Source organism: Pungitius pungitius, chromosome 4 (assembly GCF_949316345.1).
Source record: "Pungitius pungitius chromosome 4, fPunPun2.1, whole genome shotgun sequence".
NCBI lineage: Eukaryota > Metazoa > Chordata > Actinopteri > Perciformes > Gasterosteidae > Pungitius > Pungitius pungitius.
In genome coordinates, this window is record NC_084903.1 from 10,568,932 (window position 1) to 10,593,504 (window position 24,573).

The 24,573-nt window shown below is 40.2% G+C and overlaps 2 protein-coding genes across 3 annotated transcripts; one reads left to right on the plus strand and one right to left on the minus strand.

The window, feature by feature from the left end:
* Positions 1 to 10,563: 10,563 nt before the first annotated feature.
* ca7 (carbonic anhydrase VII) lies at positions 10,564 to 16,693 on the minus strand. 2 transcript variants are annotated; one of them, XM_037450987.2, is made up of 8 exons: positions 16,495 to 16,693; positions 15,819 to 16,016; positions 14,297 to 14,415; positions 13,981 to 14,076; positions 13,678 to 13,740; positions 13,428 to 13,583; positions 12,183 to 12,284; positions 10,564 to 12,062 (listed from the first exon to the last, which is right to left on the minus strand). In XM_037450987.2, exons 1-8 carry the CDS (start codon positions 16,529 to 16,531, stop codon positions 12,003 to 12,005), a joined length of 831 nt encoding a protein of 276 aa, XP_037306884.2. In that variant the 5' UTR covers positions 16,532 to 16,693; the 3' UTR covers positions 10,564 to 12,002. The 2 variants fall into 2 exon arrangements, with proteins under 2 accessions (XP_037306884.2, XP_037306893.2); XM_037450996.2 differs by having other exon boundaries at positions 10,564 to 12,284; positions 16,495 to 16,692.
* Positions 16,694 to 17,595: 902 nt separating this feature from the next.
* Positions 17,596 to 23,261, plus strand: nae1 (nedd8 activating enzyme E1 subunit 1). The gene is made up of 20 exons (XM_037450964.2): positions 17,596 to 17,754; positions 18,162 to 18,265; positions 18,346 to 18,406; positions 18,493 to 18,523; positions 18,637 to 18,708; positions 18,954 to 19,033; positions 19,343 to 19,452; positions 19,683 to 19,792; positions 19,884 to 19,946; positions 20,055 to 20,118; positions 20,207 to 20,298; positions 20,424 to 20,483; positions 20,619 to 20,752; positions 20,888 to 20,963; positions 21,305 to 21,344; positions 21,789 to 21,875; positions 21,973 to 22,065; positions 22,145 to 22,259; positions 22,342 to 22,391; positions 22,502 to 23,261. The coding sequence occupies exons 1-20, from the start codon at positions 17,705 to 17,707 to the stop codon at positions 22,609 to 22,611; spliced, it is 1,602 nt and encodes a 533-aa protein (XP_037306861.1). The 5' UTR covers positions 17,596 to 17,704; the 3' UTR covers positions 22,612 to 23,261.
* The last annotated feature ends 1,312 nt before the right edge of the window (positions 23,262 to 24,573 follow it).

Here is a 24,573-nt window from a genome sequence, read left to right on the forward strand (position 1 = left end):
ATGGCACCTCAAAGGCATGTAATTGTCAAGATGAAAACTATGAGGGCGCTGAAACTAAAGAAGCTTTATCAAACTCAGCCATCATTCATTTGGTATGTGATTTTCCTACTGTGACCAGGTAAAGTATCGCATGAAAAAGGTTAATTAAACCAAATTCAATATCTAGAAAACAGCCACATTAATGTTTATCACATCAAAACTGTAATTTAAATGTAAACAATTAACTTTGATTGACCAAAATACAGTCATACAGTATGAACATTTGTTATGTTTTTTTACATTTTTCTTTTCAAATCTTTGATGACGTACACAGGACCGGAGGTTAGCAGCAGTATCTTTTTTTTCAGGGTTGTAGACTGTTGTGGAGCAAATTGGCCAACAAACATATATTCATCTGCTTGCAATAAATGACGTAAAAACTAATAAAAATAACCCCATTTACATATTCCCTGTTACAAACACATGTGTCAAGGCTAGATGCCTCACTCAACTGGACATTTTAATGTGCAGTGACTCACCAAATATACAGACAATGCTGATGCCTACGCACACACTGCCGATTTATATTAGGCTATTTATATCTCTGGCTAGCTGTTCCAATCAAAGCAACACAGCTCCAAGACACAGAAACGCACAGTGAGGAGGATCCAGAGGGAGATGAGGGAGCTGACGGGAAGGGATTAGTTTATGACATGGGGTTGCAATGTTGTGTTTGGTATCTAATGAGCGTCCCAACTTTGCTTAAATGGGTTCCAACATATCCTCCATGGACAGAGACAGTTCAGGTGACCCAGAGACACAGCGGCAAGAATTCCGATCACTTCATGTAGCTTTGGAAATGAGATAATTCACCAGATGTTAGATATGGATGGACGCTCAGGGACAGAACCGTTTTCCCCAAGCGACTGGCCAGTTTTCCATTGCGCGATTACAAGCACACAGAAGTATTTTTCCTAATCCCTCTTCACCCTTTTCAGTTTTTTCCCCACCGCTTTGGCTATTTTTAGTTTGTTTTAAGATAAACGGCTTTCAATTTCACTCGAAACTTGAGCGTTTTCCCATTGGTCGCCGTCAGAGGCTTCCTGTGGATCAGGACTGCTCCAAGACATTTTATTATAACGCGCCACTTTGAGATGCTCACTAATTTGGTGAACTTTCAGCACTAATGTCCCCTGTGGGGTTCGGCACATTTTGTAGATGTTGATTTGCTTTGTCACTGCAAGTAAATGTTTTTTACCTCTTGACCAGTAAATGGGATCACATGGACTCCAGCTGGTTGCTAAATGTTTGTATCTGCTGCTTACGTATAGTGCCCGCGGGACACAACCGGGCCGGTATGACGGTATGGCGGTGACGATTGATTGAGACCAAGGATTCCCAAGTATTACAAAATATGCATCAGAAAGGTATAAAAAGAACCACAGAACCAAAAAGACCACATAAAACAGGAGTGGCAAGTAGCACTTCTCACTGCAGGGGGGAGTGGGAGACTCTGGGCTGGACCTACAGGGTGAAACCCACATCAAATATGCCTCAACCTTGCAAGCTACAGTTCAGACCTACGGCAGCCTGGGGATCACAAGGGAGAAAGAACACAGCTCAGGTGTGGCTTATATGGTGGAGGACAAGGGGGGTTCTGGTCTGCCCAGCCCTACGGTAGGTCAGAAGGGACATTTCACTGCCGGTTACATTCGTGTGTTTATATGGCTTGTTTAGGCCCCCATCTGGGTCAGAATCAGTACCATAATATTGATATATGTTTTCAACAGTAACATATAAACGGATTGTTACACCTCATAGCACTCACAGGGGGTTCCCCTTTACCCCCACAAAGAGAAATTTTACAATTAAACAAAGTAGTTCCAGAGTTATTACACTTTTTATCATGGGTGTGCCATTTTCGGAGTAGATGAAGTTAAGTATAAATCAGAAAGTGAATTGCTGTATGTTCATTTATAGAGGTACAGATATTGGACATAGATCCATATACAGTGCTGATGTGGAATTTAATTTTCTTTGATCACAATTCCTAAAGAAGAAATTATCTTTTTATCATCTTTTTAGTACCACCGTGATTCATTATTGTTATTTTCATTTTAACTAACTATGGAACAAAAATTCCCAATCGGAAAGGAAGAGAACATCTTAAGATTTGTAAATATTCAACTAACATCTTAAAAAGTAAGAAAAATCACCCTTGACCAAGAAATGCTGGATTGCTGCACATGACGCGCAGTGTGCTCTTAGTTGTTCCACAGTTGAATGCTCTTTCAGTAAATCATGTTTGCCTGATATATGCTGGCAGTTGGGAAGGTTCAGGGGCTGTTAAGGCTTTCCATTTGTGCAATTGCGACACAAGTCAGATTGCGTTTCCTTTGTGTTGGATGTGCTCCAGCTGTCCACTATCAGGGTAACATTATTTTAACAGTCAATCCGGCGGAAACTTTGAGAATCAATCAACATGCCTGTCATTGCAAAAGGGTGAATAAAAATACAATCCAGTCTTCCTTTGACTTTAATCTTCTTTCACAAGAGGCTATTATTCCTGTTTGCTAGTATGTAGGTCAACTCAAGTTCTCTACTTAAGTACAGCTTTTAGGTGATTGTAATTGACATTTTATTCAAAAATCTACTCAAAAAAAGGTTTTCTTCTTACAAAAACAGATTCTCAATTAATTTATATTTTAAGTTAAACTGTTGCAAGATGATATGCTCTACTATCATAGTGTTCCTTTTGAAAATTATAAAAATTAATTACAATGTACAAATAAAGAGGAGCAGCAGAATTGTTTGCTGGGACACTTACAAATTGAAATAGAGATAAAGCCCTCAAAAACAAAGGGCCACAGTTCTCTGATTTTATATTATCCATTCAATGTAGTAATTTGATATCCTGGACAGTATAAGACAATATAAACTGCTTGTCATATGAAATGCGTCATTTTTTCTATTTATGGCATTTGAGGGACTGTGATCACTCTTACTTTTCAGGCCAGCAAGACAGGAAGCTGGAAATCAACAATTTGCGGAAGCAGCTGGAATATATGAAAGCCAACCCGCCTCTTTCACGATTCTCTGTGAATACGCTGCTCTCGCCCTCTAATATATGGGGTTTCAAAAGTGCTCAGTGGTAGCTCAGCAGTACAGTCATTGAGGTTTGCTGAATTCTTATTCATTTGTCAATTACATCTCATAAAACCTTTCATAAATTCATCAGAAAATAGGTGTTTTACATTATTATTCTGTTAAGATGTATATTTGATTAATCAGATTTGTTCCTACTCATTTCTTCCATATGTAATGTAATCATTTCACAAACACATTATTTTTGGCATTTCCAATTAACGGATGAGCCACTTTTCCTCCTGAGTCACTGCTCCAGAAGTTACGCAGGTGAACTGGTTAGTTGGATAAATTCATTTTTAGTTTCATACATTTCATGTGATTTGGAGACAGTTAGAAATATAAAACATATCACCAGGCTTGTAATTCCTTTATTACAAATTGCAGGACAACAGAACAAAGACATTATGCATGACTATTGCTTTGGTATATTTCACACAGCACTTGTGAAAGAGCCTGATGAAGGTACATAGCAAAGTGTGTTGTACAAGTGGAAAGAACCATAGAAGAGATAATCTCACAGGTGAACGAGACAATATCCAAAGGTTGATTATAAAAGCATCATGAAAACTTTTCTGTGACACTAACTATACCGTGTGATATGCTTGTGTAGGAACAGTTAAGGAATTGGACATGAAAAGGAAACAAAGAGGATAGAAATTAGGTTTCTTATCATCATCCTCTACTCTCTCCACTGCTTTGATTTTATTACCCAGCAACCAGTTTCTATGGAAACATAGAACCCGTTGTGTGTCTTTTCACTTGGGTAAGATTCCACTTTATAAAAATTGCAATGTCACTTGTTGTTCAACAACATGCATGAAGAATACTCAGTCCACTTTCTTCAAACCTACATAGAGATTTTATAGATTTTGTAGAGTCCATTGAGTCATTTTTGTAATTTCTTAACATTTACAAGGAAATCGTCCACATTATTGTAATAAAGTGAAAGCCACTGCATATCAACCACAGACCTCCATCCCCTGATAGTGGTGGTGGCAGAAAAGGCTAATTAGCAGCAAAACTACTATATCAAAACATTTTCCAATCACTCATCTATACAGACATCATCCACCAGCTCTGACATTCAGTTTCTTGGAAGAAGGATTTAAATGATGGCGCCCATAAAACTCAGCACATATACAATGTAATGTTTCATAAGGGGATTATAAATAGAAAATAAGGTTAAGAGAAATGATTACATGAAGATGCTAAAGAAACAACAGGCACTCATACATTAAGACATACACACACACACTCACACACACACACACACACACACACACGCACGCACACACACACACACACACACACACACACACACACACACACACACACACACACACACACACACACACACGCACGCACACACACACACACACACACACACACACACACACACACACACACACACACACACACACACACACACACACACAGAGTCCACCTACACTGTCTCTGTTCACTCTGAATGTGGCCTCTGCCATCAGCCATGAACTGTTGCTTGGCTGGGATGAGACTTTGCTCTCCTTGTGGGTAAAATCTGGTTCGAAATATTATCACCAAAACGCATGAGACGGTGGTTTGAAGGAGAGAGATAGAAGCAGAAGGGTTTCCTTCATTGAGAGGTGCCCATGGACGGAAAAGCTCATGGATCCCAGACTGCCAAAGGAGTTTTATCAGTGTTTTAAGCATTGCTGTTTGATTGGTAGCTCCAAACTGTGTCTCAGTATACAGTGTGTTAAAAGGTGCACTCTAATAACGTGTTTGAGGGATGACCTCAATCTTGAGAGCTTGGCCTTTATTTTTATTTTTTTTACCTGTAAGCCAGACATTTCCTGTAAATTCCAATGAGCTCCTATAAATACATCCAATCTTAAATCTCCACACACTCAACTGCTGAAGACAATCAATGACTCATCTAACTACCTTGTTTAACATTTCAAATGTATTTGTTTCATTCACTTAAGTTAAAGAGCCAAACATGATTGTCTACCTCAGGTTCTTTGTTTTCACACTAGATCCATCTTTGTCTGTATTGATCTTATATTGATCCAGATCCTTTTCATGTCTTATTTTGTAGTAGAAAAATATTTAAATTGAAAGTATTATTTTCTAATGACGCTATCTTCCCTTTTGAACCCTAGAATAAGCCAGACGGTGACATTAGTCAACGAAAGCCACAGCTATGGGTCCATCTATTTTTGCCGCCTTCCTGTAACAATAGTTATTGTCATGTGACATAAAGCTAATCGTCATTTCACAATAGTGGACATGCTTATCTGTCATCAGATGAGAGCTCCATAAACACTAAGTGGATGGAAAGAATCTGAGGGCAAGAACCATCAAGCCGTTAACTCGGCAGCTGTTAGGCGGGTTGTTTCTGCAGGGATGCGGGCCGGCCGGCACTGTAGGCCCACTGATTACCGCTTTTACTCCGCGGTGCTTTCCAACATCGGGCCGAGGGTTCGGCACACATGTGACCTATTGAACGGTGACTGGAAAGCTTTGCAAGTGGCGCTGTCAACACCAGGACATAAATAAAGCTAAAGATAGGGTGATGTGGCTTCAGCCCAGGTTTCTGGTCAGCCAGAGTCTTTTTATAGAAACACACTCTGATTTATAAAAGGCTAACAGGAACTATTTCTGACCCAGTGGACTTGGGGATAGGGATCTTGGAAACTTGTGACGCTGACCCCTCTGACTCGAATGTGTTGGCGGTGGTTGGTTGTCGGAGTTGTGGCAGATAGCAGATGAAGGATGGATCAAACCTGCCAAAAGCCTGTGAGGTTTTTTGGAGACAACCCAGTGAGACATACAGTATCTTACTGGTCTGTCCCCGTCAGACACATTCATTTGTCAGATCACTCAGTTAGTCTATATGGGGAGGAAATGTAATCAGCTTTGTCAATGTCTGCCTAAATGGCTTCAATTGAGTTGAAATTAAATAAAGGACGTGTTCTGAAGTTCATGGGCCAAATAAATACATCTGACTTCATTCATCTCGACCATCTGTTATATTTATCCAGAAATATTGGTCTGTCACTTTTGTTTCAGATTGCAATACCTCAAAAACAGACATCCATGGTCCTCGAAACTTACTGTTATCTCACTGGTTTGGTTATCCAACGACTCTTCCTCTAGTGCTACAAGTGTTTTAATACTTTTAGTACTTTAATACTTTTTCAGTCAAGTGAACTCAATTTTTGGATCGATTGCAGATAATTGATCCCTTAACTTATTTCTCCAGCACCACCATCAGGTCAAAATGTAAATTTGCCAAATTCGTTGGTATAAGTACATGCAAGAAATAATGGCAATTACATCAGCCTCAGATTTGGTACGTTTCCAGCGCTAATTAATAAGACATGTTGGCATGCTAAAATGTAAAACTGATATGATGAATCTGGTAAATTTGACTTGCAACACATTAACATGTTATCATTGTCACTATGAACATGCAGACATTTAGCTCAAAGCTTCACTGTGTGTAGGTCAGCCTCACAAGCTTCAAGTTTTTAAAAAGGTCAGACTTATACTGACATTAATTCATTCAAAACCAAATGGTCAGCAGTGGTATTTTAATAAAATGTATATGGTAGAGCCGAAAACGATGCCTTTAAATGTATCATGTTAACACTCAGTCCGGGAAACGGTTTGGCAGGCATCAGCCTTGACCTCGTGTGCCTCTGTGACTATTGGGTTACATAAACTCTCATTAACTTGGATTTAAATATCAGACTATTACGTCTATTACTGAAAGGCTTATGAATCTATTCAGCAAGCCAAATGTGTCAGACACTGATTTTAAACAGCGGCGTATGAAATAAACAGGGTCCACTGAGCCGTGATGCAGCGCTGACTGTGTGTGTTGCCATGGACACCTTTTGCAAACACTGAGATCTTGGATTGACTCAAGGTGCTGTAAGGGTCACCGTGTGAAGTCAGACAAGTTTCCTGAAGACCATGTAGGTGCCTATTGCCGACCCGGAATATGTCGTGACTCAATGCTGGGTAAGCGCACACTGTGAAGATCAGGTGTCTGGAATCAGGCTGCGACTGCTCACAAACCGAGTGTCAGCATCTCCAGTCAACATTTACAAATAAGACTAAAAAACAAATACCAAGGCCGGAGAGAACTAACACATATTATCCGAAACATGATCCATAGATCAAAGCCTTTTATTGTATATCAGTTGACAGCCAAGTATAAACTTACAGATCACAACCTCTCTCCCATCGCCGAGAGGCTGTGTTGTCTTTCATTATCATTTGAGACCACCAACAGAGTGCCCAAGAGAAGGACCCTCACCTCACCTCCTCAACTGTGATTTATAACCCACTCTGGGAACCAAGGACACTGCCTGACAACCTTATTGGTATTTGGTGTATATACACAACCCATAAAAGGTGTATATAGTTGTTACAATTGAACCTTAAAACCTCAACCATGAACCGGGGTGAAGGCAAATCATCAGCATCCAGGATAGGCACATGGTGTTTGTATGCGTGTGTGTGTGTGCGTAGATAGAATAAGTTGCACATCACAGGCCTGTTCACTGAGAAATAGATAACCTGCTGCTAAATAAAGCTCCATAATGAATTCAGAAACACGGGTGTCGCCACAGAGGTGTTTAGGGGGAAAAAGGGTCAGATATTTTTGTAGTATGTTTTATTTTCTGACAGGGTGATGCCGATGGATCACCGGCTCATAGGCAAGTAGGGGAGATATGAGCTGGCCAATAATTGTGTTGTGCTACATGTGCTGTTTGTATCCATGGCAACTGCATCGTTGGTCTTGTCCCCTGATTGTCAGATAGAGTCCCCGTCCTTGACAACATTGGAAAACTTAAAAGGGATTTAGGAATAATGAGTTCTGTTTACAGCTTTACTGCAAGAGTAGACGTGACTGAGTCTGCGAAGACTGTGGATTGATTTAAAAATGGTGAGATTAGAGGGTTTGGCGAAGCAGTCTGGTTCAAATGAAGTAGTGACTGTGATATTGGTGGAACATGTGGTTGGAGAATTTTCAAAATTCTAATTTGAATTTACCCTCACTCAAAGTGTCTGCCGCATTTTTGTATTTCCCCACCACACGGTTGGGGATCAACACAAAGCAACAGAGGGGAAAATATTTTACTCACTTACCTACTGCGGGATCAAAACACTGCATTGTACACTTTCCATAATGCAATCAGCATTATTTGAGGTAATCTCCTTCTGTCCTGTTAATGCCTTCCTCTGTCAAACTTCATGGCTTCGGCTGTGGTTAAATGCAACATTAAATTAGGTAGTGCTCTTAAACCATTTGCTCTGAAATGTACAGCAGACAAGGTCACTCTGAATTTCTATTTCAAACACATTGGTTATGCAGACATTCTTAAAAAAATATAGTGTGTCTGGATTCTATCTGACCACCAACTTAAATAAAAAATTGTCCTGTAGGTTTGTGTTTCATAGTGGCTCAGATGTTGCTGTGTCTGGGAAGAATCCCTATAACAAGCAAGTAGATATCCTCATGCTAAAAATACTTGTGACTGACTCTATTTCTGAGATCTGACTGTGATATTATATTACATGGCGCATCGATTGTGGCTGCCGATGATGTGCCTGCTCAGGTATTCTCAGTCTCAATAAAGCTCCCTAATGCTATTTTGGAAGGATTATTTGAGAATGTATGTTAGATATATACTTCCCTCATACCCACTTTCATTCTTTATTCATTAACCTGCTACTGTTTTTGTTCCACAGCCATCAGCAATAAGATGGACATGAAACCAGATGCAACCTCTTGGATCAAACAATAGCTGCTTAGTGGCATGAAGGACGGACAAAGGCAAAGTGAAGTGTTCCTGATAGCAAATTTGATAGATGTCTCTTTGGATGTAAGAAATGAGCGACTTCGGTAGTCAGTCTGTTAAATACATCATTTTCACTTGAAGCCAATCCTGTGCATCCAAGATGTCTGTGGTTTATTTTTTCTTTATTGAAATTAAACCATTGTCTGGCACAAAGCAAACCAGTTCTCACTGCATGTGGTACAACAGAGAGTAGATGCTGCCACCTACAGGATGACCGACACAAGTTCAATTCATTGGCAAACACAAAAACACCATTTAAAAAAAAGAAGAAGTCTACATACCGTGGTTTCCTTACGTCACATCCGGCCTCAATATTTAAAAACGGGCTTCTTAAAAAACTATACTACTTTGTGTATTTTACTCTGCAAATACACTTCCATCTTGTAAACACGTGTTGAAGCCACATATTTGAATTAATTAGTATTAGTATTAAAATAATAATACTCCCCACTGCCCAAGATCAAAACCGTAGATAGATAGTGAAATGTAAATATTTGATGTTTCTTATCATTTTATATCCAAATGTGAATGGAAAACTCTTTCAGAATGAATGCATTGAGATTCCGTTACATTGAGTTGTTGATTTAAGTATGTGTATCTCTGGCTTGAGAAGGGGAGCTTTCTACCCGTATGTATATGACATTAGTGTGAGGGGTATATAATAATCAACGCAAGCATAGAAGGACATTCGGTCTCCATTTGTCCCGTTGAGAAAACCAAGACAGAAACACAAGTATAGGAGCAAACAGCTTCCCTCCATGATACAGCCACACCTATGTGCATTTACTACAATACTGTTCTATTGATATTATAAAATATAAAGCATTCCAAAAGGGTGACTGTAAGGGCTAAATAAAAGTGGCTAACTTTTAAACAAGCAGTTAGTAAATAATTGACTGTGTCACAGTCCATGTTCCACTTGTTCAATCCTCATCCCTCTGGGCTACAACCTGGCTACTTATTACCCTGAGCTCAGTACTACTACTTCTCATCAGCAAGAATGAGTTTAAACATTTGCTTGAAGGGCTCTTCGGTTCAAATGCTTTCCTTTTGTAGATACCAGGTACAAGGTCCGGTTATAGCACCTTACACAAAGAAGGTGAACACTGCCTGTACTCTTCTGGCGACAACGTGCCCTTTGTCTTGTTTTGAAACCGAATATCCCGAATGATTAAATACAAAAGGACTTGTACATGTGTATGTGTGTGTGTGTGTGTGTGTGTGTACATATTACTCTGGGAAAACAGACTGTAATACTAAGTTTATTTATTTATTTCATTCATCAAACATGATTTAAAACATTAAATAAACAAGTAAACCACCCATAAACTGCAATTTTAATGTTCTTTCACATAAACAACATCAAATAATTATACCTGCGATGCCATTGTTTATTGTATCGAAAGAAAATAGATGTATTACTGCTATACCTTAAAAATATGTGAATAAGGACCTGCATTAGACAAAGAAGCCATAACTCTCCCAAGTGAGACACCCGGCATTTACATGTTGGAGTGTGCGTTTACGAGTGCGGCTCCAGGCATCACTTCCTGCGCAGTAGGAACACAACCCGGGGAACCCCCCCTCTCAGTTGGGATTGTTGGACTGGAGGGGATCTATGCTCACAGGGGCTGGGTATCAGACAGCAAAGGGCTGGATCAACGAGGGATCAATCTGGATCAGTAAGGAGGCCAAGGCAGTGTATCTGGGGACGGCAGAATGGTACCCGTTTGCAATGTATTAGGTACATATGATAGCACCTTTTACAAGCTTTTGCAACACATTCAACTTTTACATTTTCGTTATCATACAGCTTGTTAAAATAATGTGAAACATATTAGTCAAATAACAAACTTGCAACGTTAATATTGTTATATTGCTTCATTGTATCCCTTTCATGACCTAAAACATTCAATAAATGCTTGGTCGCTGTGCCGTTGAAGCTTCTGACCTCAGGGGGGCCACACGCTTGTGTTAATATTCTGTAGCTACCAGCGGCCGCGTCGTGGTACCTGACGAACGCCAACCATCTGTTGGAGCTGCCAAGCTACCATCAAACACATCAGCGGAAACGAACTACAAATGTGGTGGGGTTGGGAACGCAGCCTTTTGACTGGCTCCTCCCCAACCAAACGGCCAATTAGTGGCAGGCCTTAAAAAGCACCTGCTGTCAAGGCCTCAGTCCCCTTTGGTCCTGTGCTGTTTGTATGGCTTAAATTCTGTATACTAACACGAAGCCCTGACCTTTGGTCCTGTTCTGTACAGAGAGAACCTGCTGCTGTTTTGCCACTTTATATTTTGTAATCTTGTTGTTGATCTGCCATGGCTTTCATTTCGACACCCAGGTTTTTGTGGTCTATGCGACACAAATGTGCCTTTTCTTTCCCATGTCTTTAATAATTGTTCTCAAAGCGCTTTTGTTTGACCGAAACTGGCTCCCATTGCAGAACACTAAGCATTCTCAGGCTTAGAAAACAGCACCTTTGTGTGATGCTCAAAGAGGTACGTATCCAATTTATCTTTTGCTCACAAGATTGATGACGTAGGTGTAATCTTAATGGCGTGATTTCACTGATGTTTGTTTCTCTGATAATTATGTAACCCTTTACGATACGTTTAACTATTACTCGTTTGCTTCCTTTGTGTTGGGATTTTCCCATGGTTATGATATGACGTGTGTGTGTGTGTGTGTAACTGTATTGTACATCTTTTATGTCATTCCATGCAGTACACATGACCACAGTACTGTAATGATCACCCTGGGGGATTTGAGTCCTGTTCAATCCTTAATGGATTTTTTTAATTGTCTGAGTTCTGCCAAACCACTTGTATAATGGAAAGTTCCACAGAACTCTTTTTCCAGCTGAACTTGAACTTTGCATTGACTCAATATCCATTTGGCCTCGAAGTCCCACAGACTGAAAAACCCCTCTCTGTACATCCCTAACTCATTTAATTCTCTCCCTACGATATCTGCATTGATTTACTGTCTTAAGCATATAAAAACTTACTATACTCTCAGTACTGATTCCAGAGCAGTTGTTTGAACTGTTCAGCTCGGTCCTTCTGTGCAGAAGTCTAGTAAAATATACAAAGATAAAAGTTCTTTGTACGTTTCCCTTTCATTCAGTCAAATTTACACCACATAATCTTTGACTTCAGACCTCTGGGGGGGTCACATTAATTGGAGGAACGCACTTTCCTGCCTTTGAGAATCTGGGGAGGTCTGAAGTTGTTTTCCATGTGCACCCTCTCATTCTCCTCCTCTCCGGAGAACAGGAGTGTTCTTAACTTGCCCAGCTACATTGGAGAGACAGACAGAAAATGTTATCCATATTTTTGTTTAGAAATTACATTTATGATGTTTAAAAAGGCTCTTTGCACAACATTAGCGTGTCAGAAGTGTAAAAGAACAAAACCAACAATGAATTAATCTTTCCCGACTAACTGTTCAATTTTATATTTTCTACGCCCCTTTCAAAATTGAAAACCCTGGCACACATGAACCTCTTTATGCCATTTCCCTTCCACCTCTATGGTTGCCATTATGAGGGGAAATTAACAAACAAAATAATACCCTGTTATATAAGGGCTTTTCCCTGCTGCGCCTCCATACAAGCATTTCTCAATTAAAGCCCTGCACATATCCAGCCATCCGTCCATCAGGATAATCAGCTGGAGTGGATCAAAGGCTTGAGACCGGAGTCATAGGTTGAGAGGCCAGTTGCCTAGCGTAAGCCTCACCCCCAGCTATGCTACAAACATGGGTTTACAGACGACTACACCCGAGGTGCCACCGTCACTAGAACTCCTGATTCCTTGTGTACGGCCCATGAGTTAAAAATGTGTGCGAGTAATCCAGAGGCTGGCAGCAGTTGCCACAGGACCAGCTCGCAGAGGGACCTGGAATGTCTGTGCTTCAGGCTGTCAAAGTCAGCGTAACTTGTCATCTACCTGGAGGTACTTGATTAAATGCAGCGCAAAAGCGGGTGAGTAAAAAAAAAAAAAAAAAATCGGGCCCACACATGGCATCCCCTATAAATGATCCCTGCTCTTGTACTGATCTCTCAATATAGCATCATGCTCAGTGAGTATATGGACACGCTACAGCACAGAGGTAAACTCCACCCACCGACGCTTACATTTTTGGATTGATCACACACGAGGCATTGGATCCTTGCAGCCTATTGCAGCCAAACAGGCCAGGAAACATGGATGTTACAGCTAACTGGTCAGCCTCAACTGACTACTCTTATTAGAGTTTTTGACCCCCCTTTTTTTCAGCAGTACTGGTAGAGCTAGTTTTAGTCGAGGAACTAGAACCTGCGCCAGGTTTCCCCACTACTGGATTTTAATTTATACAGTGGAGAATAATACAGAATAATAAATAGCTACTAAAGTGCTTTATTTGCTGAAAACTTATTAAAACAGACACACACACACCTGTCTTTCAGACACTGTGATTGGATCCTTCAAGACAATCCAAATGACGCTCTCATGCAGGGGGGGTGTGGTCAGGGATCCCAGGTAGGTCCAGTAGTGGAGGCTGCTGGGCAGTAAGCACTTGGGGTTGAAACCTTTGAAATCTGCAACACTACCCTGAAAGACAAAATAAAAAAGAAACAACAGCTTTAAAAAAGCGCCCGTGATGCTGAGAGCAACCAAAAGATGTAAAATCCCGTCTAGTGCTCACCTTGAACTTCACCGTGTACAGAGCGTCTGTTATCACGTGGAGCCACCTGTGGTCGTCACCTGTCTTACGTAATGGATGAGATTGCTTTTGGATTTGATTTGTGAATTTCAAAGGAAAACAAAATCTTTACGCCTGTATAATCGAAAATTTACCAGAATCTTTATTTTTGTCAAAGCGGAAACACTTACTAAAACATAGCTTGCAGCGTCACACACAAGTTGTCATAAGAGCAGTACAGCTGTGAAGCTGACAATGTGGAGGAAAAGGAGCACAATGGAGCAGCATTTAAGAGAAACATTTTACTTCTAAAAAGATGCCGAGGACCGCGAGGCCGTCGGGAGCAGTTGCGGCCTCCCCAAACGTCTTGTACTTGACAGCATTCCAGTGTACTAAATGAAGCTAAAAGGGCAAATAGAGACAGAGTACAAAAAAGGCTGGCTTTTAAAGTGAAATACATTAAATCAAGTGAGATTAAAAAGATGTGGATTTGTAGTAAGCTGATGGTTTTATTTCATGCCAAAATATGGTCTCACATTTACCTTATTACACTAGAATCTAAAAGGATTATTCTGGGATTTGGTGATTGGATGCTGACACAGTGAAGTATTGAGCCACTGACCTCAGAAGCGTAGCTCTTTCCTTCAACAGTGTGCTCAGAGCCATGGCAGCCCTTTCCGCCCCAGTGGAAGTGAAACTGTTTTAGCCTGTAGGGGTTGTCAAGAGGGCCTCCCCGGATCACTGAGGAAGATGAGATGTGAAGAGAAGTAAAATAAACAGGTTCGGCGCACACACACACACACACACACACACACACACTCCTGTGTGACAAATTGCTTTTCAGGAAAAGCTATAGAGAGCATCCAGTGTGAGCGTTGTACAGTCATCCTGGTAATCCAGCATACTCCATTCAAACTCCAAGCCGAGACATGAGCCACGACAGAAAGACAGCGTGCTTTATGGTCTCTCGTAAGAGCTCAATGTTAAAGCTTGGTTTTAGCTCCAAGAATTGGCCAGGATGAGCCGTTGCATTGAGTGAATGTCGTGATGACATTCAGCCCATCATCAGAATAGTACAGAATGTTTTCAGAGCCGATGGCTTACAGTGCTGGGCGGGAGCGCCAGTCTGATCTGTCTAATCGGACGGTTGTTCATTGTGGTGCTGCATACATCTTTCTGACAAACAGGCCACACCGGTCCGGGTAGATTAGCTACAGGCATGAATGAAACCAGGAGCAAAATGCTGATTTGGTCCATATTCAAATAAATAAGCACCGTGTGATTAATAACATTAATAGTAATACCTGAGAAATGCATCAATTATAATCAACTGCCGTTATTTTGAGAGACAGATTTTTGAGCTCATTTAATAATTAAATATACACATCTTATATACGATATTTTGACGTAATTGAATTCATCCTCCTTTTCTTATCAAATAAAACTAACACAGAACACCATGTGTAAATATATGAAAACAGGCTAAATGAGGCGAACTGACAACAGCAGATTTAGGGGATTTGTGAGATTAATTTAGACCAGCGGAGAAGTGCTGAGGACGTGCATTAGGTTTCCACCTTCATTAATCCCCTTTGGAGATAGCTACTTGTCTCCTATGAGGAAACTGTCTGAGCCAAACAGACCAACATTTCTGAGTTTATTATTCATGTTAATGATGGGGTGGTTAACACGGATCCACCCAGGGATAAAAGCAAATGGGGTCATAATAACCATTGAGATCACCTGAGGTTATTATCTCTTGTCCAGCAGACAGATGCTCATACAGTTAACTGCTGGCTGCATTTCTCTGCAGCATAATCAGGGGTTTATTTGTAACCTTCGATTATGGTCAGTTATGCACAAGGTTTGCAAATCAAGGTAATCCCAACTTTCAAGCTTGTGTTTTTTTTCAAAGCCAACCTTTAGCATAGATTCCCACTGTATGTGGCTGACAACAGATACCTTTTCACCACATCGAGACCTAAGAGGGACCTTTGTGGATTGTGCAGATCTTAACACATGATGCATTTTAACTGATTAGTTTAGTTTTGTTTGGTGGTGGGATTTCTCACTTTCTTCAAAAAAAAAATAGAAAGAAAGTGAGAGTTCTAAGTAAAGGCATGTCAAAGGCAGATTATTCTCACCTGAGCGGTCATCCGAGTCCTCAAACTCCACAACAACAGAGTGTCCACTGTTGTTAATTTTCATGGAAGTACACTGATCGTAGTTCAGGACAACCGGGTCCAGACTTGGGTCATGTATAGCCTGGTGAGGGACAATGTCAATGGGAGACTGACGGTCCCCCTCGGCAATGGGATAGTTCTTGTGCCACACTGAAGGACCTTATCATAAAAGAAAAAACATGAGAAATAAAAAAAAATACATTTTCTACATTACAGGAATAGAACATTTAAGTTTCTAATTCAATAGAGCTAATTTAAAGCTACTTTAAACCACTAACTAACCCCATGATTAGCCATGAATCAGGGATCCCTTGAGTCGTAACTGTCTCTTTCATCCCAAACAAGGCTCCACAGTAAGTGGAGCAACTTGTCTTGAATTGTCCGTGACACTGATGCGATGCAATGTCCTGCATTCAAGAGCCCAGTGAAGATCGGGTGGAGAGTCGGTGTAAAGTGACAGCAGGCATCCCTGTAAGCAAGTGGCTAATCTCGTATTAATCTCGCATATCCTCCCACTTAAAAAGAAAATAAACAACAGTAACCATGTGTGGCATTGTCGAATAAACGGTTAATTGCCTCCACAGTGGATCTCGGGGGGAAAGCAGTATAGAAGCCCGCGTGCTGTGTGAGATCTTACCGTCCTCTTTTCCATATCCCCACTGATTCCCTGTCATCGTTCCTGTTCGCGGATTCACCTCTGACCAACGTGTCGGGCTTTGACTTTTGCGCTCCGGCGCGCAGGTGGAAGACGGACACGGATATATCAGAACGCGCAGCTATTGATGAAGCGCATTTAGTGGCCGAAGGGGAATGGCAATTATCCCCTTTATGACACGCCCCTTCACGCCCACACACGCACACACGCGCGCACACACACGCAGATTGCACACCTGTCGAAGGTTTTAGACCTTAAGTCTAGTAGGTCAGTTTTTGGATGATGGCATAAATAGTGTATACAACATATAATGTATTATACTATAATCAAAATGAACTATATCATAATTGACAAATTAGATGATTATACTAATTATAATGGACCATTAGACCATGGATTAGACATACACACTTTGGGGTGGAATATCACACATGGAAAGTACAAATGTATATTTCTTCACGTTGTCTTTTTTGTCATGTTTATTTGTGGCTGTTTTAAATATTTGATTGCATCCACTTCTCCAACATGTACAGTGAACCAATGTATTTTAATTTTATTGTGATATAAGCACTGATGTACACCTCTATCAAATCAACGCTAGAGCTGATACAATTACAGCTGTTGTCGATTAATTGTGAAGTGAATTAAGAAATATTCGAACAATGTATGGCGTGTTGTTATGTCTTGGCTTTGTTATTCTGCTCTTTTAAAAAATGTACAAAGGTATGTACAAATAGTTATACATGTTTTATGTACATATTCGAGAAAAATAAACAAATAAAGTAAAAGTAAAGTAAATATATTCAGAAAATATTTTTATTCGTTTAAGGATCAAATTTTGAATCACCTTCTTTCACAAAATGTCTGTATGTTTCTGGTTCTAACCTTTCAAATATGTTCCTTTTCTCAAATTGAATCTTTGGCTTTGTCCTGAAGGTAAAATTAACAATTTCATGACATTGCCCTAGCCTTTAGAAAATGTTTCACTATTAAAAACTTCCAGATTCTTTGTCTATAGAAATAACTGTTATAATTGTCATAATTGTATATTTGGTGCCACTCATAGTCTACGGGTGAGATTTTGTGTCGAAAGTGCGATGTCAGATCTAAGAACGAGTATGTTTGTGTCGAATCTGTCTTTCTAGGAGGAAGTTTAAATGCGTCCTTAGACTTCACTCGTTGAAAGGATACTATGGCAGCCATCAAAGCCTCCAAAGAACAGAAATACGACAGGCAACTCAGGTAATTTTAAACGTTGCTGTAGGTTTCGTGTTCCTTTGGGACTTCCCAGCAGAGGCATCACTGCTAACGTTAGCCAGCATTAGCTCACCATTCGCGTTATGACAAATGCAACATCAGTGAGCTAGAGGATTAGCCATAATGCTAATAGGATGGGTTGTTTTTATGTTTGGTGTTTGTTCTTCCTTCAGAAGTGACGGCTCGTCTAATGACAACCGTCACTGACATCACGTAACCCTCCATTCAATGTCTTTGGTGGTTCTAAAGGCGTGCGGTAGTCTACTGCTATGGCAGCGATATACAAGCTGGATTTAGTCCTCCTCGCTTGGTGCTTTTCCTGTATGTTTTTTTTTTACAGCGGTTCAGGATGAACTGCTTCATTAACGTGAATTGTCCACGTGATATTTCAGACTGTGGGGCGACCACGGCCAAGAAGCACTGGAGAATGCACACGTGTGTCTCATCAACGCAACAGCGACTGGAACAGAAATACTGAAGAATCTGGTACTTCCAGGTAAAACCGATGTGGCTCCTCGCCGATAATAATGCTGCTGGAAGCATCTTTGTGATCACATCATTTGATCTCCTCGTCAGGTATTGGGGCATTCACCATTGTTGATGGACACACAGTTTCTGGGGAAGATGTTGGAAACAAGTAAGACTTTTTTTTTTAAAATTATTATCCTAACCTTGGATATCATTGCTAGTTTGTGTCTTCACTCACCTGATCTTGTCTTTCAGTTTTTTTCTTAGCAACAACAGCATTGGAAAGGTATGTTATGCTGAAGTAAATTCATTTATGTTTTATGAACAGGTGCACATTTTCCTTTCCTTTGCCACCCGCATCGCTCCTCGTTTTGTTTTACCTCAGGTTTTATTTTGCAGAACAGAGCACAGGCCGCCTCTGAGCTGCTGCAAGAACTTAACAGTGATGTCTCTGGAAACTTTGTCGAGGAGGTTGGTATCTAAGTTTTAATGAACAGTGTTTCAGTATGGCTAAGTTGAAAATTGGAGTCGATCCCAGCAGACATAAGGAAGGGTTCACCCCTGAGACTGATACAGAGAAACCGACATCCATTCTCACTCACAGTCCCTCCTAGAGGCTATTTAGAGTAATTAATTAACCTAAGCTGCATGTCCTCAGGTCATTGTCACTTCTCTGATAGTGACAGAGATCCCTCTGTTTTCTCTTCCATATGTAGAGTCCAAACAAGCTTCTGGACAACAATCCAGAGTTTTTCAACCGGTTTACCATAGTTATTGGGGTCCAGTTGCCAGAAAGGTATCAGATATGGTTCATCTTCACTCACTTTTTATTTTCAGTATGCTAAATTCATAATTGTTTTAGTATAATTTGATAGAAATCTCTAAATATCCATCACTGTGCTACGAGCATTTCTACACCATGTGTAGGATTTAGTGGGATTTATTAGTCATTCATTTTAATCTTTTAGTTATGAATGATCCATTTACATCAACATGGCGGCTGATCCTCTTCATAGTCCGCCATGTTTCCCTGCCACATACTGCTTAATTTAACATTGCTTTAGTTTTTTATGTTGAATTCATTTCACATTCTCATATCCAACAGCACATGTTTGAGGCTCGCATCAGTCCTGTGGAGTGCCTCTGTACCTTTCCTGGTCTGTAAATGCTACGGCCTGATCGGCTACATGAGACTGGTGGTGGAGGAGCACACAGGTTAGTTCAACAGCAACTCCCTTACGACACTAACACATTCAATGACCAGCTTTAATCTAAACGATTAACTGGTATGATTTATACAGGGATACTGCTTTCAGTCTGCAGTTGGGGAACACCTCAAGCTATTGAAAATACTTTACTGTGATCAATAACATGTCGTAAATGAGGCTGTTCCATAGAATAAACATGAGGTGGCTGTGGTGGTGTGACCGTGATTTTCTCTTCAGTGATCGAATCCCATCCGGACAATGCTTTGGAGGACCTGAGGTTACTCCAGCCTTTTTCCGAATTGAAGAAGCACATCGAGTCCTACAATCTTGACAGCATGGACAAAAGGGTGAGCTTCATGTCATTTGTTGATTGACATTAATCAGTTTAAACTACACGTCCCACAACTGATATTATTTCACGCTTTATTTAATCTGCAGGATCACAGTCACACGCCATGGGTCATCATCGTTGCCAAGCACCTGGAGCAATGGCTCAGTGAGGTACAGTGCCAGGATTTCTGAAACATACTCAATAACTGATATGTATGCCTAATAATAATAATAATAATAATAATAATAATAATAATAATATGTATTTTGTCATTGTAGCACAAATGTCAGCCACCGAAAAATTACATGGAGAAGGAGGCCTTTAGACAGTTTATTCGGAAAGGTATCTGTGAAACGCTGAATTGCATTTTCCTATAAGTTCAGTGACTTAACTGTGTGTGTGAATTTATATGGGATGTGGGTTCCTTCAGGGATCCTGAAGAACGACAACGGTGTCCCAGAAGATGAAGAAAACTTTGAAGAAGCCATCAAGAACGTCAATACTGCTTTGAATCCCACCAAGGTGCCTGATCTCAAATACTCCTGGTTGGGTCCCATTCAACACATCTCACCTTTTCCAAACAAAAGTTTAACTAAAAGTTACCAGTCTCGTGAAACTCCTCTGGTAACTTTGCTTGTTTTTGTCAGATTCCTAGTGCTGTCGAAGACCTCTTCAATAGTAAGGCGTGCAACAACATCACATCACAGGTTTTTACTTTTTTTTTTTTTTTTCCTGTACTATTTAAAATATATACTCCTATTTTTATATCATAGTTTCAAATAAGATGTTTTTGAGACATTTGTTTTATTGTGGAGTTAATTGTGTTGGTGTTTGTTTACCAGACCCCGTCCTTCTGGGTGATGCTGCGAGCTGTCAAGGAATTTGCTTCCAAGGAAGGCAATGGAAGCCTACCTGTACGGGGAACCATCCCAGACATGATCGCAGACTCTCAGAAGTTCATCAACCTTCAGAATGTGTAAGTGTGAAGCATATTGGTGCTAACCGTCAAGGTGGATTCTTTCGTGCAACAGAAAAGTATCCCTGACAAATTCTCTGATGTCGTTCCGGGTCATGATAAGATAATAAACCTGTTTTGTGTGTTTTCTTTCAGTTACAGGGAAAAGGCCATGCAGGATGCATTAGCTGTGTCTAAGCATGTTGAATGTTTATTACAGTCTATTGGAAAGGTAGGTTAATTTAATCAAGTAATGGCCAATCAACAATTTTTAATAACCAATGTCCTCATATTACTGTTGTTGGCATTGTGCACTTAGCTGCTTAGGTGGTTAATAGATGTACAGCTATCCAACAAATTGAGGTTAACAGAAAATGTGTGTGTCCCACAAAATAGTTTTTTTAAATATTTCTTTCAGATGTTTGAGTAATCTTTGCTGCTTTTTTAAATCAGTGCTGCAGTGGTACTATTAAGCTATAATACATTGGGCCCTAAAACTGTTTTTGTGGGTTAGTCTTGCGCATATTGTATGTCTTTGACCAAAATTGAATTGTGTCCTTTATTTTCCGGAAGCCCCCAGAAAGCATCTCTGAGAAGGACATCAAACTGTTCTGTAAGTGTTAAGAAGCATACATTTTAGGATCCTTTGTTACATAAACGCAGCATTCAGTACATAAATATATTGGGGAAAACAATCTGTACTTAAAATACAGCAGCTTTTTATTACACTGCCTAATCTGATTATTCATGAGAATGAAAATGTTATATAAATGGACCCGCTGTAGATGTTTTTAAGACAAACATGTATGTACAAAGATTGGTATGATGTGTGAATCTGCTGTATTTCGCAGCGATTCAAAGCACCAGGTTCATCATGTGTTGCCATCATGCAGTATTGTTGCCTTTTCTGACTACAAAAGTTATCTCTCAACATGAAGAGAGATTTGTAATGTTTTCCCTGTATGCTCCTGTCGGACTCAAGAATACCATATACAACAAGATGTGCTCTATCGCTGTACAGTAAAGTAAAATATTAACCGTAGGTGTTGATGTCTAGGTAAGAACTCATCCTTTTTAAGAGTGGTGGGCTGCAGATCTCTGGCTGAAGAATATAGTGTGGATTCAGTAAATAAAGATAAAATCAGTAAGTTGGGAATATTAATTTTACTTTTGATTAAAACGTTTCAGTCTTGTTTATTTACAAACCTATTTGCATATTAACAATGGCTATGTGCCCTTAGCTTCAAGCATGGACAACCCAGACAGCGAGATGGTCTTCTACCTGATGCTTCGCTCTGTAGACCGCTTCTACCAGCTGCACTCCCGCTACCCAGGTAACGCCACGACACACAAACAAAATGATCGTATTCGTCTCCCCCATCTTTTACCACATTACCATTACTCTCTATTCAGGAGTTTATAACTACCAGGTGGAGGAGGACATCAGCAAACTGAAGCTCTGTGTGAACAGCCTACTGCAGGAGTACAGCCTCAACGTCAACATCAAAGACGATTACATCCATGAGTTGTAAGTTACAGCCACAGTTTGATTTTACTGGTCAGAAGGAATAAGGCTCCGGCAAATAACTACTTTTATTACCCTTCTGTAGCTGTCGATATGGTGCAGCAGAGCCACACACTGTTGCAGCATTTTTGGGAGGTAATATTTCATCTCATCTTCAGAAATGAAAGAACCAAAGCATGCCTCAGCTTAACCGTGCTGATGAACGCAACATGTTTCTGTGTTGGTGTTTAATGGTGTTTCTGTAGGTTCTGCAGCTCAAGAGGCCATCAAGATCATCAGCCACCAGTTTGTGCCCTTCAACAACACTTTCATTTACAACGCAATGTCACAGACCTCTGCTACCTTACAGTTGTGAATACTTCATGAGTTTGCTTACAGAAATAACCAGAGAAGGAGGGGCCGGATCAGAAGGTCAGAGGAAGACTTGCAAAATGATATAATATTATACATTCTTGGAATGTAATTTTGAGATTAGTCTCCATGAGAGGAAAACAACTACCTTGTCTCTCCTGGTCTCCGTAGAAAAGACCGAATTGGGTTAATAAATTAAAAGTTAAAGAATGCTTGCGTGTTTGATGGGAAAACCGACAATGCGTGCAATAAAACCTAAAAAGCGCTTTTCACGCTCAATGTCAGAGGTCGCAAGTTCACGGCAACTCGATCTTCTGAATCCTAAATTCTTGAAGGGCCAAATCAAGATGGTACCCGCTAAACATTTTATCCTCAAAGCCGCAACGCTTGTTTATTCCAAACCGTCATTTAGTGTTTTCATTTGACCAATGTTCTATTACTATGTAGCAGCCCTGTTTACTTACTACAGAGTTTTGGCTAAAATGAATATGCTGCATGTATTGTTAAACTCAAGCATTACTGTAAAACATTGACTATTTAACCTGAAATTGATTTATTTTTTTAATGCAAAAGTGAAGTTGACCCTTAATAAACATGCATGTGGTACAGTGTAAAAGTGGATTTGTTGCTTGCTCATTGTCCAACTTTTCTATTTACCACACAATCTGTAAAGAGGGGCAAACATGTTGAGTGTCTTATTCAGAAGCCCATCATGAGACCTGTCCCCCCCCCCCATGCAGGATGCACATGCAACCCACTTTCACCAGAGGGCGCCCTCAATCTTTAAATATTGAACTTTTATCAAGCAATATTTTTAAAGTGCAAGACGCTGGTCTTTGTAATGAAAGTGATGTAAGCGGCAACATAAAGCCCTGCTAGAGAATTTAGTTTTGTCGCTCTGGGCTTTGGGAGAATGGAATTGGAGGAGAGTAAGAAGCTTGTGGCCATTTCTTGAATGAAGATTTCGTCCACTGCCTCAATATATCATGTCTCCATCCACCCACCTGCTCTCTTTTAAAATGATTGTAGAGTTGCAGTGGCATGTTTAATAGGCCAAATCAGACCTTACTTTTTTGTTAAGTTAGAGTGAAATGTTTCACGCTTTGTAAAATAGTGGGAATAATCTCCCCAGTATAATAATGCCAAACTAAACTCTGTTGCTGGGTTGAACCCTGCCAGGTATTCTTCTCGTTCTTAGTTCTGTATTTGTTCCACTCTTAAAGCAATAGAGGCAAAAAGGTTTACTTCTAATACAAAAAATATTACATTATTTAATTAATGTGTGTTCTAGGTCATTTTATCCCTTTTGTTACAAAAGACCTCTGAGGGAACATCTACTTCTCTAAAGATGTATTGGTTCTGTCTTGTGTTTTGGTGATCACATGACCTAAGCCGCTTCAAACTCCTCAACGGCATTTAATTAACTTTTAAGCTGTTCAACATTTATTCCCTGTGTGGTTCTTTCTTGGTATGTGACTTCCAGACACTGCAGAAAGGGCACAAGGTCAAATTCTGATTACTGCATCCAGCTAGTTTTTGCATACAGCTGTGTCAACATCTAACTTTGAGTGTGGACCACTTTAACGACACCAGGACGCCTCCAGTTATTGTCCTCTATCGACTTCACAGTGGCTGGTGTGTAACCTTCACTTGTTAGGATGGCTTCTGACATGTGATAACAAGGAAACAAAAAGGCCACAACGGTCTGATATGTTAAACAAAGTCAACAGGACACACACTGAGAAGACCAGTGTGATTATAGAACGTAAAGAAACATCACAACTGATGCATACTTGTGAAGCTGAGCAGATGTGTGAAGATGGGCATAAATATAAATATATATATATATATAAATATATACCTCAATGAAGTGCTGTAAGTTAGTCTGCTGATATACATTCCTGTTACAGGTCGTACAAAACCCAGAAATGTGCGTATTATGTAACTTTCCGAGTGTTCACACGTG

What these genes read in the sequence shown, in the direction of transcription:
- nae1 (XM_037450964.2), top strand. Translation starts at nt 17,705, where the DNA reads ATGGCAGCCATCAAAGCCTCCAAAGAACAGAAATACGACAGGCAACTC. An exon ending in GCAACAACAGCATTGGAAAG is followed by an intron (nt 18,524 to 18,636) that starts GTATGTTATGCT and finishes TTTATTTTGCAG; the next exon opens with AACAGAGCACAGGCCGCCTC. An exon ending in GACGATTACATCCATGAGTT is followed by an intron (nt 22,260 to 22,341) that starts GTAAGTTACAGC and finishes ACCCTTCTGTAG; the next exon opens with CTGTCGATATGGTGCAGCAG.
- ca7 (XM_037450987.2), bottom strand. Translation starts at nt 16,531, where the DNA reads ATGACAGGGAATCAGTGGGGATATGGAAAAGAGGACG. An exon ending in TCACAGTGTCTGAAAGACAG is followed by an intron (nt 12,285 to 13,427) that starts GTGTGTGTGTGT and finishes TCTCCAATGTAG; the next exon opens with CTGGGCAAGTTAAGAACACT. An exon ending in AGATTCTCAAAGGCAGGAAA is followed by an intron (nt 12,063 to 12,182) that starts GTGCGTTCCTCC and finishes ATATTTTACTAG; the next exon opens with ACTTCTGCACAGAAGGACCG.